The sequence below is a fragment of the Podarcis melisellensis genome, assembly GCF_964234715.1.
Source record: "Podarcis melisellensis genome assembly, chromosome: 1".
NCBI lineage: Eukaryota > Metazoa > Chordata > Lepidosauria > Squamata > Lacertidae > Podarcis > Podarcis melisellensis.
In genome coordinates this window covers 70348128-70365160 of record NC_138528.1, presented here as the reverse complement: position 1 = coordinate 70365160, position 17033 = coordinate 70348128, and the positions used below count along the sequence as shown (strand labels likewise).

The 17033-nt window shown below is 38.5% G+C and overlaps 1 protein-coding gene across 13 annotated transcripts in view; it reads left to right on the top strand.

Annotated features, from left to right (window-relative positions):
* Positions 1-17033, top strand: part of SOX6 (SRY-box transcription factor 6) — a 451295-nt gene that overhangs the window by 280632 nt on the left and 153630 nt on the right. For all 13 annotated transcript variants that reach the window (XM_081925936.1, XM_081925935.1, XM_081925934.1 and 10 more), the window contains one exon: positions 16858-17030. In XM_081925936.1, the coding sequence (XP_081782062.1) occupies positions 16858-17030 (173 nt within the window). The remainder of the gene's footprint in view (positions 1-16857; positions 17031-17033) is intronic.

Sequence of the window (17033 nt, the reverse complement as noted above, 5' to 3'; positions counted from 1 at the left end):
GCCACTTGGTTAAAATATTTCTTCATCTAGCCCAGAGTTGTGGCTGCATTCGGATGTAATTCCAAAGCCTGATTTAGCACTACAAGAAGTCTATGTCAGCCTCAGGCTCATGTACTCTCTATTCCCCTCTCCTTCAGCATGACTGTGAGAAGATCAAAAGCTTTCACTTCATTTGTGATCTAACTGCAGTTTAGTATTTTTCTGAACTATAAATTGTGGTTAATCTTAACTATGGTTAATTGAAAAAAGACAGCTTTGTAAACTATGGTTTGAAGTTGGCTTGGCCCAGCTAAGCAAAACGAAGATAAACCACAGTTAGTCCAAGTTTGAGTGACGTAACAAGCTGCATTTAATCTAAAATAGAAGTAAAATGTTCTGAATTAACTCTTGCAGCCCAGCGGAGAGAGTTGTATACACCCACAAGATTGATCAGACTTTACTGGTGGCAGCTCTCCAGGAAAGCAGCAAAGAGGTCTTTCGCATCATCTACTTGATCCTTTTAATGGAGATGCCAGAGATTGAACCTGGAAGCTTCTGCATGTAAAACATATGCTGTTGGCACTGAGCTATAGTCTCTTCCTTCTGTTTTGATAACTACAAAATACTAAGCCTTCCTTAGTGTACGCTTGAAGTACATCCATGCACATTATCTGTACAGATTACATGGAGGTAACTGCTTGTTTTCAAATCCCTGCCTGTTTGTCAATCAGGAACTGCAAGTGAAACAAGATAGGAGATTTCACATTTTTTTTAAACAAAAACAAAAACAACAACCCACAAAGTCAGAGACAGAATCTGGAAGAACTCCAAGCCACAAAAATTAGGGATCGAGCAAGGAGAGAACAAAAAAAGCTGTAAATGCTGGGTTCTGCCTCTGCATATGTTGAATTTAAATAATTGTGTTGATGCATCAGTAATAGTAATTACTCATAAAAATTAGGGTCCTTATTTTGGGCAGCAATATATTTAAGTAGAGGTGAAATTAGATGCAATTTATATTAATTAGGGATAATACGAACATTATGTGAGTGGTTGACATTTCCATTATTTTGAAAGCATGCCACAGTATCTGAAGATGCTTCTTTAACATGACTTTGAAAAGCTGTAGATTGACATGTGCCCCTAGAGTGTTCAATATCACAATAAAAGATCACACAGTTCTAACCTCTTTGAAAACCATTTATAGGCAGGTTTCACCTTACGATTCAATTAAGGGATTTTGAAGCTTATTTTACTCCTTATGGGGGGGGGGGGAGTCTTTAGTTTTATCTGGACAATGGCTTGCATTCTTGAATAACTACAGAAAACAGCTTTCCCTGTTCTAAAAGAGACAGCAGTGGGAGTAACATGTTGTGGAATGTCAAAAAGGGATGTCAGGTCAGCCAATTGGTGTTTTCACATTTACCTTGATAGTATCAAGGAAACACAAAATGTTATTAAAGCTGTAATCTAAATACACTTACTTGGGGATAAGCCCCACTGAGCATGGTTGGTCTTATTTATTACTTAGTTGCTGTATTTATTATTTTGTTCACTTCATTTGGTAGCTGTGCAATAACTATTTTTATTGTGCATAAAAAAGTAATAATTCATCAACTTTCCTCTGGAACACAACTGGATTCTTCCCTACCACGTTCCAAACTGGAACCCATTCTGGAAGTATGAAGTAAAATCTGGGGCAGAATCTTCCTGAAATAGATTCCATTACCATCCTTAAACAGGAGCTACTAATGGAGAAAAATGGATGCGGGTGGCGCTGTGGGTAAAACCTCAGTGCCTAGGGCTTGCCGATCGCATGGTCGGCAGTTCGAATCCCCGCGGCGGGGTGAGCTCCCGTTGTTCGGTCCCAGCTCCAGCCCACCTAGCAGTTCGAAAGCACCCTTAAGTGCAAGTAGATAAATAGGTACCGCTTTCTAGAGGGAAGGTAAACGACGTTTCCGTGCGCTGGTGCTGGCTCGCCAGAGCAGCTTTGTCACGCTGGCCACGTGAACCGGAAGTGTCTCCGGACAGCGCTGGCCCCCGGCCTCTTAAGTGAGATGGGCGCACAACCCTAGAGTCGGACACGACTGGCCCGTACGGGCAGGGGTACCTTTACCTTTTTAATGCAGAAAAAGCCAGGAACTGCACTTGGGTGTCCACACAAGTGTCTGCATGCCTCTGAATGAGCTGGATATTTTAATATTATTGAGCTGGAATTACCACACTGCCCTAAGGTCTAGCCTTGAAGTTCAACATTTATTTATTTATTTATTTATTTATTTATTTGCAGTGTCAGCTAGTTTATGTGCGTAGGAAAGTATTGATGCTACAGCTGCTTGGTGACATACGGTGTTACTTTCAAGGCTACTATGTTTTGGGAAGACTTGCATCCAGAGACCACAAGTTTCTCCATCAAAACATACCATATATGTTGTAGAACAAGGGAATCTACAAGCAGGCATTGAGCTTCAAAAATCGATTGGAGAAGGTTTCACAGGGATTAGTAGTTTATAGGCTGATGACACTACTGGTAAATTTCCCATAGAAATCTGCTTTATTTTAACAACAAAGAACTGGAATCACATGAGAGTAAAAGTAAAGGAGAAAGAGAGAGAAGCTGTTTCCTCAATAAACTCCCAAATAAGAGAAATAGGAGCTGCTAAAATGTGGTAAAAACAACAACGTTGTTCTGTTTTCTACCAGGTGTCTGCTTTATTCCATCATAGCTGTTGCAGAAACATTTTGATGTAAAATTAAGTTAAGGCTACATAATTCAAAAAGTGTATTACAGTGTGGCTGCTGAAACTTTCTGCTTGACTAGTGTAAGTTACTCTTAAATAGATTTGCTTTGGATATTCTTTAATTTACCTTGCTTGACTGAGAAAATGTAACTTGTAGGTCACGTGATTCACTCACCCTCGACCCTTAATGTTTGAAAATTCTTACGGAGCTGCCTTATATTGCATTATTGATCTATCTAAGACCCCTTCCTTGCATTAGTGGTGCTTACTGCCATAAGTTCAAGGGTTTCTCAAAAGGAAGCAAAGCCTCTTATATTATCTCCTATTTCTTTGTGTGGTCTCTGCTTGCATTGGGGAGATGCTCTTGACATAAGGCCAATGTGGTCAAGAAGACCCAAGATGCCTTTTCCAGACCTTGCCAAATTTTAAACAACGTTGAATCTTTTCAGTGACTCATACGTATATTTGGATGTTGGGAATTGCATTTGTTGGATAGAATAAGACATCATGCTAATATAAATATGGTTTGAGACAAAGATCTGTTTTATTCTGACTCTACATAAGTGGTTTGATTTCTGATCAGTTAAGGAGAGTAGAGAAAAACTTAAACTTTGTTGGTTACCAGCTGCTTAGAGACATCTGGCTAAGCATATTCATGCCTGTGGTTGAAAATATAATTAGACCAGAACCTAGTAGGAACATGGGTGGAACTATGGTCTGGAAAATGTAGGCCATCTCTTTTATGTGCCTGCTGATTGTGATTTTGGAATTTTTGGTACACGGTTAAGAACCTTGGTCTCTTTTCTTGCAACATGACCTTCAAAGCACAAACAGACTAGCAAATGGTTGTGGCTTAAATTTCTGGTGTGTTTGTTCATTCCAGCTATATGATCTTTGTATGTTTCTAGAATTCTTTCTAGAATTTCTTTCTCTTAGGAACTTGAGATGACACATAGCTGGTTAGGAGCATTTGGCTATGTTTTTAACTTGATGGTGATTGTGGCTTAGGACTGATTTATGTATGACCTTTCTTTTTGCCTGCCTACATCAAATATAAAACTCACACAGGGGGAGCAGTTCAAGTCAGTGGTCATCTGAGTGCTCTGTTATGTGTTTATTAATTAATATTTTTTGTTTGAACTAATCCAACAAGTTCTGTGCTTCTTATGACAAGTTCTTAGTTAAAATGAGAAAAAAACTCATCAGTTCTAAAGTCTTTAGCTGTCAATGAAAGATCATTCCATTTAAGTAAAATTACACTCACAGAAGGGGTATGGGTGACTAGCCTTTAAGTCAATGTGGGCTGAACATTGGGATGAAATGAAAAAAATGAACATATTGAGAGCCGCAGTTCTCAAAACTGCCTTCCAAAATATTTCCCTATCAGTTCTTCTGCAATTTTTTTAATCATTTCCCAGCATTCCCATTAAATTTTTTAAAACAAACAAACAAACATACTTAGGAGTCACAAAAAGCTTTTGGTGTCACTTAATCACAGCAGGAGACCTGCAGGAGTGAAAAGTAATTTTTTAAAAAATAAATAAAATGGAAATACTTCTACTGAAACCTGCAGGTATAGGGTGGTATACAAATTTGATAAATAATTAAATAATACTAATACTGATGGGAAATTTGGGGGGACCTGAGGGGAGGGGGGCAGCAAGAAATAAATAAAAATGTCATGACCGTGGAAAACGAATGGGATCAGTCCATACAATAATAATTATTCTTATTTTAAAAAGTTTTTTTCTTTAAAAAGGGGGCACACTTTGGGGGTTCTTGGAGGGCCTTGGTCTCTGGGCTATATAAAATGTTCTTGTGCAGGACTTTGAAGTTCAGGATCAGAGAAGATGGAGAGAACTGCTAGCGCTTTAATGATCAATGCTAGTTCTCATAGGCTGCATTGTGATTTCTGTTTTACATAGCACCTAATTCCTCCTATTAACAGTGCCATCCTGTAATGTCTACTCACTCTCAAGAAAATGTGTCTAGCAGCCTTTGTCAACCTTGTGTCCCCCAGGGGCCCATAGAGTTGTATTTCAAAATACCTGGAGGATACCACATTGGGGATGGCCTGGTGTTTAGGACAGCAACTTTAATGGTTGTTTTCTTCTCACACATATAAAAAGATTTGGAATACCGGTAAATTGTCTCCTCAAGTAAATAATGGGAGGTTTCCTCTGGACCATTTTTTTATGATAGGCAGGGTATGCAAATCTCTTTCGTTTTGCAGTAAATTTCACCTCTTCATTACTTATAACCAGAGGCAATAAAAAACAGCAACCTTCAGAGGCAAATATAAGTTTTTCACTGATGTTCATATTTGTAAGACATGAAAGGTGGTCATGTAATTAGCATCAAAATTAATATTTATCATTAAAGTATATAAATCTTGCAGTACTATCGTATAGTACTCATATTTATATTTCAGACATTTCAAAAGAGATAGGGACTAATAACGGATAACCGGGTAGACATGGAAGTGCCTTGCTTAATAAGGAACTTATAAGCCACTGTGAAAGATAAGCTACTGTATAAGGATATGTGTAATACTAGTATAAATGAATTGCTGAGGAAAAACTGAGGTGGCAGGAGCTAGATTCATGTTGCACATGGATCTGTTGGAAGGTAATACATCTATAACAATGTAACGGCAGGCTTATGATGTCTCATTGTACTATATTTTTTAAAACCCAGTCCAATGAGTACACCAGATTAATATTCTAGTTATCCAACCTTTGTTGCAGGCCTAGGTGACAACACAGATAATGACAAAGCTTATCTATAAAACAAACAACATTTGGATTAAACCGACCACTTTTGTGGGGAGAAATGCTGCTTCATCTTCTAGCAGTGATTGAAATCTCTCAAACTATTGCTAGCCAAGTATAAACTGCCCAGCAATAGGTGTACATCCAGCAGTAAACCAGTGGTAGACTGCCAATGCATACTTTATTAGGCAGTTATTCACCAAAAAAACAGTAGCCACTATATTCCAACTTGTGAAAATAATGGCTAAGAATGGAAATGGAAAGAACAATGCATCACATTAAACCATAGCTAAAAACTGTGGTTTAATGTGAATGTGCAATATGCTACTACTACAGACAACCTCCTGTGCTACTACTCCTGCTACACCACTGGAAACCAGCCAGTTTGTCTTGTTGTGACATCTGAACCTGGGCTCCTGGTTGTTTCCTCAATCAAACCACAAGTAATAAGCTAAGAACATACTTTGGTTACCCCTTGTGGTTTGTTTAGAGAGGACCAAACCACATGCCTGGGTTCATGACAAGTCAGACTCCAGCTTACTCTCCAGCGGTGGAAGAGGAACTTTTCAGCAGCATGCACCAACACATTCTGTATTGACATGTGAATCTGGCCAAAGCTGACACTGGATTTTCATGCAGAACAAGAAACATTATTGGTCCATTGTCAAATAAGCAGAGGCTATATGGCCCCCCCAGTTCTTTTGGCTACATCATTGGGAATTTTGACATGTAGAATATGCTTTTAGAATCCAGAATTTAGTGTAATCTGGTTTACAATATGTACAGTTCATTTGTTAGATGCACTTTTACCTTGCTCTTTCTTTATGTAACCCAGAACATCTCGCAAGTATTCATGTATGTGGTATCCAGTTTAGTCTTACCCAAGACCAGATTGCATTATAAGTCTTTGAACCATCCCTTAATCTTCTTCTGAGAACGTATGCGAGAAAAGGTTGTTAATTTGGGGTGTTTGGGAGTGTGTTTTATTTCAGACGACAAACAATCTCTCCAGTGCTCTGTACTCTGCACCCTCCTCAGCTTCCCGTATTTCAGTTAAAGCCAACAGGAAACATGAGATAACATCTCCCATGGGACTTTTTCAAACCACAAAGTGCAGGTAGCCAGGAAGGCTACAAAGCACTGAAGAAATGTTTAATGGAAATAAATCCAGACACATAACAAACCTTGCCCATCTTACATTGATAAAGTAAGGTCCTAACCCATCAAAACAATTAAGAAATGCTAAAATGACCTAATAATGAGGCTGAAAAACAATTTTGGCACAGCATTGAACAAACATTGGCTATTGCAGCAGCTGCAGCCACATCCTAGACCTACAGACAAGGCTTTGTAGGTTTTCATTGCATTTTGTAGCAGAAAAACTTAGTTGGGGCCCACCAGCTTCCTTTCTTATCTTCAGTGAGATGAAAGGTTTTGGAGTGCTAGCGAAGGACTGATGGTTGGCCTGTTTCTGCATCCATCTTTTTTTTTAAAAAAATTGCCTGGTGTGTTGGAATTGTCACTGTGGGCAGGATTCAACTAGCTCAGTGTACTAGTGGAAGCCAGTGCAAGGATTTCCACTAGCACAATGGATCTTTCCTGCAACTCTTTCAAAACTACTCCCGAGGGTCGGGAGAACCCTCTGGAGGAGAGGAGAGATTGTTGCAAGCAGAACTGCTTATGCTAATGGAACAATCGTATTATTAGTATGACATTGAGTTTTATCCTATATGTGTCTGCAGTTTTGTCATCTGGTTTTATTACTGGCTTTAACTTGAGGATTCTGTTTATTTGAAATATGGTTCAGCATTGTTTGCTGCCTTGTATTTCTTGGAAAGTAGGTAGGTTATATATAGATACATTTTTTTAAAAAAAAAAGATTGGTAATGTCATACGAGTTTTCTTGTTCTTCAAGATGCAGAAGCAGCAGAAGGCAATTGTGTTTGGATACTTGGAGAAGTTTCACAGAGTGATGCTGTCATTTAGGTTTAGAGAGTACTCTGTCTCTGTTGTGAACTAACATGTATAGAGAGCAGGTGACTTGGTGTAGTCATGTGCAGTGCTTTTTTTTTAAGAAAAAAAGATGCCAGTATAGAGGTACCTCGGGTTAAGTACTTAATTCGTTTTGGAGGTCTGTTCTTAACCCGAGGTACCACTTTAGCTAATGGGGCCTCCCACTGCCGCCACGCCACTGGAGCACAATTTCTGTTCTCATCCTGAAGCAAAGTTCTTAACCCGAGGTACTATTTCTGGGTTAGCGGAGTCTGTAACCTGAAGCATATGTAACCTGAAGCATATGTAACCCAAGGTACCACTGTACTCACCATGATGTTGTTACAGTGTAAGTGCCACACTTTTAACGTTTGGGGGGAAAGTGCTGGCACTGTGTATCCTTGAGTACCCCCAGAAGAAAAGCACTGATAATGTGTAATCTGCTCTCGGCTTCAGACTTCATGCCTGTAGAATTAAGGCTCTTAATATGCAAATAATGCTGAACTTGTTAGGTGGAAACAGCCAACATGATGATGCATACACACATACACCCTGCCAACTACTCTTGGTGTACTAGAATAGATGCCTAAAGGGGGCTAGTTTCTTTAAGTCATGTATAGTTTTTAGATATTAATTTTGGAAAAAGTTGTGTTGAGAATAGTTTTGGAAGACTCTGCAAATTGTTGCTTTTTAAGCATGGTGTTTGTACATAATGCAACAGTATTTGTTTAAGATGCTATGTAAGTTATTTTTGTATTAGCCAACATAATTTCACCTCCAATAATTTTACAGTACTCTGTAAAATTAGGACATTTTCCCTCTCCATGCCCTTTTGGGCCGTGTAAGTTAATTCACCAAGTGAGCCTTCTAGATGCTATGCATGCTTGCAGTGGGTGTTGCAAAACACAATTGCAGCCTTTAGACAACTTTTAATTGACTCAGGAATGGACAGTAGCATATGGATGCATCAACAATTGCTAACTGATCATGGAATAAAGGAATTACAGTATCCTTCCCTTCTCTCTCTCTCTTTTAAATGAAAAACAGAAAAAGTCATTCAGAACTTAGTCATATTGGTTCAGCTGTTGTAACCAAAGACTGATAAGATAATAGAAGTCTTTGTGGTTGTTCTGTACTGAAATCCTTTATCTTTATGATGCACTTGGGGGCTCTTCAGAGTGGAAAGCTTTTTAAACTGCTGTTGGAGTTAAAACTCAAATTAGATGCCTGTGTACAGGAGAAGGGAGCTCTACAGACAGACAGACAGCACAAAGTGACTTTTATCTTGGAAGCCCTTCCATTCGATTGTTACTTTCTTCTCTCTGTGTTTTTTATCCTCACTGTTTATTTTTGTTGCCTTTGTTGCCCTGTTTTGTGGCATTTAAAAAGCGACCCAATCAAACAAGGTAAATGCTAAATGGCTGGCCGCAGCCTATGAAGTAGAAACATCACAGTCTATCTGATGTTTGCTGCAGTCCACAATATTAGACAGAATGGTTTAACCAAGTTATATGTCTGGCAATCTAAGAGGAAATACCATCGCTTTTATGTCTGGCATTGTGTTTTGCTACACACACACACCACACACATACACATTGAAGCTGAAAGGGTAATTGATTTTATTGAAATACTAAATTTCTGCCCTGGTTATTATTATTTTCTCTTTAAAAAGTTTGAATGGTTGGTTTTGTTGCTTTCAATAGTTGGTGCTCCGCAACTCTGGGGATGTGCACTCTTTTTAATGTGTCTATGACCTAATCCTCTTACTTTGTATTTTGATTTACTTTGTCAGCATTTTCCTTAATGGATTAGAAATAAAATTTCAGAATAGTGTTTGCATGTTAGATGATAAAAAAAGAGAAAACACTGGTTCACTTTCTTTAAAATGCCCAGGTGAAAATTTCATGTGTATATGAAAATGTATTGGAAATGAGGAGAGATGATAATGCATGTATGAATGGTATTGAATAATATTAAGTTAAGCAAAGATTATTGGAGTAATCAATTAATTAATTATTCTGTAGTCATTTGTTTCACTCATATCTATATTGATTAACAAAAAAGGCAGAAATTAATGCACATTCCACAGCTGGGCTGCTCTACAGTATCTGTAATACTTATTTGTTACATTCATACTTTAAAGTAAAGCCAAACTGCAACTTAAAAATGGAATGTGTAAAGTGTCCCTGTTGGTTTCCTGTTATGAAGCTTGAGAGGGGTGAAACACTTTTAAAAGCCAAGAAAAATAAAGAGGAATAAGGAACTCTTATGGGATAGAATAATGGAATAGCTTCAGGTGTCGGGGCAGCATAAAATGCAGGTTGCCCACCTGCTTTCCAGATTGCCCCCATTTTCCATGCATTTTCCATGGGCACCTGTTTGATGTTTGCTGCTGAGTTTGCAGTTGATAAGGAACTGCAGGCAATCCCCTCAAGGGTAGCTGCACAATAAATGGCTGTTTTATGATCTGTGCATTTGCAAACACATGTTTACCTTCACATGTTTTTTGTGCATGCCTACTTAGAAATGCATCTTCCTGTATATGCAGTGGTGGCTGATGACCACAAAACCTGGTGGGTCTGCTAGGAGGTCACAGAGGTATGGCCATGTTGTTCTGGTTTTATACCTATTTTCCTCTTGTACAAAGATACTGTGGACACTTGATTGCAGTTGCACAAATAATTAGTACCTGGGTAAACTGAAAATTATCTTACCTTCTTTCTGAAGGGGCCCCTGCTGTCACAATTGCTTTTCTTCTGGGAGAAAAGTTGTGGGAGAATGGTTCTCTCCCTATCTCCCCTCCTTTGCAAAGAAACACATAAACATTGCAGTTTTATTAATACTTGATTTGTTTTTTGTTTCTGTTTTTTGTTTACCTTTTGTTAAGGAAAAGTGTCATTATCTATCTCTCTATAAAGGTTTCCACGCATGCTATTGATTTTCCCTCTGAGACTTAAGATTTTGAATATAACTGGTAAAGGAGTCAATGGATCAAATTCAGTAAATCTGAAGTCACTAGAATAAAGGTCTCTTAGAAAAAATATATGTCAAATTTAAAGGTCCTTCCTAACTGAAGACCATTTTGTGATAGAGCCAAAGGTTAATAAAATCAGTAGTGAATGTGGCAATTTTACAGATAAGCTATTCACAACAAGTGTAGTTACTTGAATAAAAAGCTAATTCAGTTCTAAAATGCCACATGCAGGAGCTGTGAATAGCTGCTTTTAGGTGCTTTCTGGAGGAGGATAAAATACAGAATCACAGCACTCTTCTCTCCCAGCATCCCTGGCTGCCTGTAAATTGCTCTGAATGGGACTGTGGGCTGACAGGCTCTATTAAGACAAACTGCCTTTCTCATCGGAGAGATAAAATAAATCAGGTGTTTAGTCAAATTAAAATACTTCAGCTGGAGCAGGCCCTGGGGAGCACTGATCCACCTGACAAATCTGAGAGAAACTCAAGACAGATGTGATTTGGGGATAAGGAAGACCCTGCTGGAAAGCTGCAGGGAGGGGGTGATTGTAACAGTCAGTGTCTTTGGAGTTAGAGGATAGATACAGTTTAAAGACAGACACAGAGAGGTGAATCCGTAATGTGTAACGTATTTTGAGATACTTTATGAAGAGTATTTTTCCGGCTTTACAGCAAGTGCATTTTGAAGATACACTAGCAATGTTTTTTATTATTATTTTGTTTTAGATGCCATTTTCTGCTCAGTAGAAGAGTTTATTTACTGGTAATTTCTTAAGGGTATCGTGGCACTTGGATGGCAAACAAATGAAGACAGCACACAGTTAAATGATGAGAGACCTTGGCTGGCCCAGCCAGAGCTGCTCAATCTGGTCTGCATCCTTAGCAAGTTGCTTTTTATTTCTATCTCAACTATAGTAAAAGGAAAAGTGGGGGTGACAGGAGTGAAAGCATTTCCATTAGAATGAAAGCATTATGGTGCTCTCCTAGTTCTCTAATCCTGCTTTTGATAGAATATATGGGAGCATCAAAAATTAGGTAGTTCTGCACAAGAGCGAGTTGTATCATTGGCCGTACAAGACTGCATTTGTCGAAATAGCTTAGGGGGTCCAAAACTTTCATATAAGTGCTATCATATAGCAGGCAGAACTGCTGTCACATGCACAAGAGTGCTGCTTTATCCAGGGCTAGAAGTGATATCGAGCTCCATGAAGTGGATGCAGAAATTTGAATAAAAGAGTTGAGGAGTGTCTCCCCTAAATTACACAACAGCACAGTGTATTTAATGAACTGAAAACATACATATATTAATTTCTGTAGTATAATGGTTACTTCAGGTTCTTGAATGGAAGAAATTTTGTGTACCATTGTTTGTGCTACAAAAAAGGAGAAGCAATTCTGATGGATATTGGTATTTTATCATGCCTACAGAAAGCAGCTCCAGCTAATTACACAAAAATAATTCACAATTTAAATGATAATCAATACACTTTCTTTCAAAATGCATGTTTAAATATGTATTTTGGTACATTCGAAGTATCAAATTGCATTGCAACATTTGGAGAAGCGCATCATCTGGTGGATAGCTGAGTTCCAATCTGTACATTAGGCAGGTAAGGCTGTCTTCTATAGGAAAATCGGTCTCTTGCCTATATGCTGCTCCCTTATATTTATCCTGATGTTTGATGGCAGCATAAGTGCTGTGCATCCTAAGCCACTCTCCCAGATGGAACAATGTTTCTTCTCTCCCCCTGCTTCTGTTCTGGGGATTCTGCAGACTTTCCTAATCAGAAGCGGCGGAAAAGTCCAGTTGCACAAATGAACAGAATAGAATAGAATTTATTATTTATACCCCGCCCATCTGGCTGGGTTTCCCCAGCCACTCTGGGCGGCTTCCAACAAGCTATTAAAATACCATGGTCTGTTAAACATTAAAAGCTTCCCTAAAAAGGGCTGCCTTCAGACGTCTTCTAAAAGGCTGGTAGTTGTTCTTGACATCTGGTGGGAGGGTGTTCCACAGGGCAGGTGCCACTACCAAGAAGGCCCTCTGCCTGGTTCCCTGTAACTTGGCTTCTTGCAGTGAGGGAACTGCCAGAAAGCCCTCGGCGCTGGACCTCAGTGTCCGGGCAGAATGATGGAGGTGGAGATGCTCCTTCTTGTGCTGGCTTCCTCTAGCACAACAACTTAATTGAAACCAGCTCTATGTATTTATCTGCCCTATTTGTGTAGAACCGGTTTGGGGAAGCTTTGTCCCTCCACATGTTGTTGAACTACAAATCCCATCAAGCGTGGCCAATGGCCAGGGATGATGTGACTTGTAGTTCAGCTACATCTGGAGGGGAAAGGAATAGAGCCTTTAGCTCAGTTCTGATGCTACCAATGGCCAAACCACGGCTTGGCAATCTGAACTGCTCTATCTGTTGCACATATTTCTTCTTCCCCCTCCTCTGTGCAAATCCCGACTTGCTTTCTTGGTAATCAAAAACTATGGTTATAGTTTTAAGTGAACTGGCATAATGAGTTCCTGTGAACTATAGTTTGCTCTTAAACCAGATGTTTGAAATTCAGATTGGAATTTTATTTCACTATCTGGTTTAAGAATCAACTGTGTTTTGCAGAAACTCTAGCTACATTTGTTCAGATGTAACAGTAAATCAGGGATGCGGGTGGTGCTGTGGGTTGAACCACAGAGCCTAGGACTTGCCGATAAGAAGGTTGGCAGTTCGAATCCTCATGACGGGGTGAGCTCCCATTGCTCAGTCCCTGCTCCTGCTAACCTAGCGGTTCGAAAGCACATCGAAGTGCAAGTAGATAAATAGGTACCGCTCCGGCGGGAAGGTAAACGGCGTTTCTGTGCACTGCTCTGGTTCACCAGAAGCAGCTTAGTCATCCTGGCCACATGACCCAGAAGCTGTACGTCGGCTCCCTCGGCCAATAAAGTGAGATGAGCTCCGCAACCCCAGAGTCGGTCACGACTGGACCTAATGGTCAGGGGTCCCTTTACCTTTACCTAACAGTAAATCATGCTTATTGCTAAATAGGAAAGGGACAGGAGAGAAGTATGTATGCTCACACAGGAATGTTGTGTATGGATAAGTACAATGGCTTGGCAAAACACTATGTATTAGCAAAGTTACAACTAAATCAGCCCATTCAGTTAAAATGATGATGATAGGGAATATCCTTATATGAAAGCGTTGCCATCTCTAGGATGTTTGCTCATACCTGATAACATTCAAGTCTCAAACTGCTGGGCCCTTGAAATCCTGCTACATAGATGCTGCTACATGTGACAAGCCCACGAAATTGTGAGAATTGTTACAATGTCAGTGCAAACTAGCCCACGAAATTGTGAGAATTGTTACAATGTCAGTGCAAACTACCTCCTTCCCCTTTTTGGATGGGCGCTGGAATTACATGATAACATTGCCAAGGTGGATAATTACAAAAAAACACACGTTAAAGTTAATGATTTGTGAGAGCTGACCTTGTATTTCTAAAAGTTCAAGTTCTAATATCAATTGTGGCACATATGATATGACACTTGGAAGATGGTAGATCAGTGCTTGTTCTTTATCTTACCTATTTATTTACAATAAATGGTATATATGTACATTATATGAATATTGTTCACAATGACTGTGTATAAGGATTTATTTATGCAACATTACACCATTAAGCTTTTTACCCAACTGTTTAATTTTATTTGCGATGCCAGGAACCCTTTGAAAATAAACCTTGGAGATGTTCTTTGTTTCACCTAGTGTAGATGCAGTTGTTGAATGGCAAGAGAAGAAGAGTTGCCCTGGGGATTACCTGCTAGTCTGTACCCATGTTTCCAATTACTTTACATTTATATCATTAGGAAGCTTAGCTTGAATTGGTTGACCTTACTCTAGCTTTGCTTTGTCTCTGTGAAGTCAGATAAGCTTAATGACAGTGGGTTTTCCCCAATCCACCCAGTGACCTGCCTGGCCAAGTTGAACTTTGAGAGTTGGGCTTGGAGTTCTCACATCCAGCTTCCACCCTCTAGCCACTGCAGCTCACCAGCACTCAGTTTTGAGGGTGCTTGGCACCATTTTGAAAGTCACAGTAAGATCCAGTAAGTAATCCTCTTGGAACAGATTGTATTCCCAGATCAGTCAATCATACATGTATGCAAATCACTGCTTAGTCATTGGCTTACTTCATATTATAAGGTTAATCATGAATTTAGCTTCAGTTATCTTTGAAGGGAATCACAGGCATTCAGTTAACGGGAGTTAAGGTTGTGATACAGCTGTTCTTATTACAAAAATCTAAAATGGGATGTGTCTAAATTAGCCTGTTAAGTGCTTGATCTCTCACACGCCCTTTTTGTGTTAGATATTCCAGGATAGAAGAGCATCTCTAATCATGTGTCAAAGTAGAATTTTGTTTTCCTTGCCCAGCAGATTTTCCATAGAAGATGCATGAGCTAAGTTTGATTTCTTCTAGTTACGTTTGCTTCAGTGCTTTTATCAATTGTTCACTTTAGTTCAAGGTCCCAGTATGAATTTCAAGGCATGGCTTTTCACTATTCATAATATATAAATTGGGCTTGTAGCCTTAAAGTTGTAAAATCATAGTTATTCTTGTATTTAGATTTTCTTCTGATATAGTAGTTGCAAGGCGTTATAGGTTTTTCAGTGTGCATGGGTTGATGTATTATATATTCCACCGTGGCTTTTGCAGTCTGATAGCTTTGTAAACATTTGTATACATCTTCTAGATCGCACTAGATATTACAGTGCTAAAATATTGCCAGAGTGATTTTTGTTAATGCATTTCTCTTTCCTCTTGGTTTTGATGTATCAATGAATGGTTCATTGGCTGTCTGTTTGGTTGTAAGTTGTTTTGGGTTGTCCTGGGCAAGATAAAGTGACAGACAGTTTTAATAAATAACAAATAATTTTGTGATATAAAGTGCTGATATTGCAGGAATATATAGATGTAAGCATGACAGTGAAAATATTCTGGTTCAAGGTGGACATGTGGCAGAATGATCAGGTATCTCAGCTGAATAAATTTAAATTTGCATTTATTTAAATAAGATTCAGCTACTCTTAGATTGTGGAATCTCACATGTGCATCATATGCTTGGTAACTCTAGACTGCAGGCAGTCACAATTAACATGTTAACAATTAACCCATAACCTTTAAAGCCAATGGAATATTTGTCACTGAGTTCTATACTTTGTATTAATTACCAGCTTCTGGCATACTTTCAACAAGCCTCTAAAATCTTTATCTGTGTTGTTATTTAATCTGGATATGAATTGGTTTTATGTATGTGTTGTTTTAAATTGTTTTTATATTTATATATGTTAAAAAATTGTTTTTATATTCAATTGTTTCAAACTGTTTTTAATATATGTAATTTGCATATATATCATTACATTTTAGATCACTTCCATATCTTTCATGGGAAGGGACTCATTAATAGTAGTAATAATAATAATAATAATAATAATAATAATAATAATTTCTGCCACTCCTTTGTTAATTCAGAGACTCATGCGGGTTCATGTCAGTATACGTTTACAAACACACACACAAAATTCTGTGGTATAGATTTCTTAAAGCTAGAACCAAAGTGTGTTTCTAATGCATTCTTTTGTAAAATCACAATTACAAAGTTGGACAGATTTAGATTTCTAGTTTGATACACTTAGCAAGAAAGTTGTGTGAAAGCATCCATCAATAAGGACCATTCATGTAAAGAAAACTGAATTTCCCACTAAGTTTAAATCTTTTAAAATGAATATTAATGTAAATAAGGCTCACATTATGTTTCTTTCATTCTGAGCCCTATTTCAATACTTACAGGTTTAGTTGTGCCTATACACACCCTTTATTAAGGCTTAACTTAGGCATGGCTTCTTAGTAACAAAAATGAGGCATCTCTTGTAGAACTCTGTGGCGTGCTCAGTTCTTGGTTAATACTGGAGATCTCTGAGAAATTAGCAGCAATAATTAAGTTGTTTTCCTTATTAAGCAGGATTTTTTTAGTCATCTTATATTTTGTTTGTTTAAAAATGTATAATGGAGGGAAAATTATGTTAATCTATTTGTGAATTTGGTAATCCATTAAGGAGTCATTACACTGGGATGGAAGGGAAAGAGGGATTTGATATTGCAGAGTACATAATTAATTACTCTTGTCAGAAGGGGGGTAAATTGTCTCTTTTCTGTTCACAGTATATAGTGACATTCCCTATCTTTCAGAATACAGCAAAAACACAAGCAGGATTTACTGGTACATATTCTAATAAAATAAATATTCAAACTGCCATTTGTCAGATACAAAAACTCAGGTTATTTCCTTTTTGTTTCATTGTTGCTCTCTACATGTTATTTATTCTGCATTTCCCTATTTCCTTCAGGTACACCTGAAAGCCTAGCGGAAAAAGAGCGACAGCTCTCTACCATGATCACCCAGCTCATCAGTTTACGGGAGCAGCTTCTGGCTGCCCACGATGAGCAGAAAAAGCTGGCAGCATCACAAATTGAAAAACAACGGCAGCAAATGGACCTTGCTCGCCAACAGCAAGAACAGGTG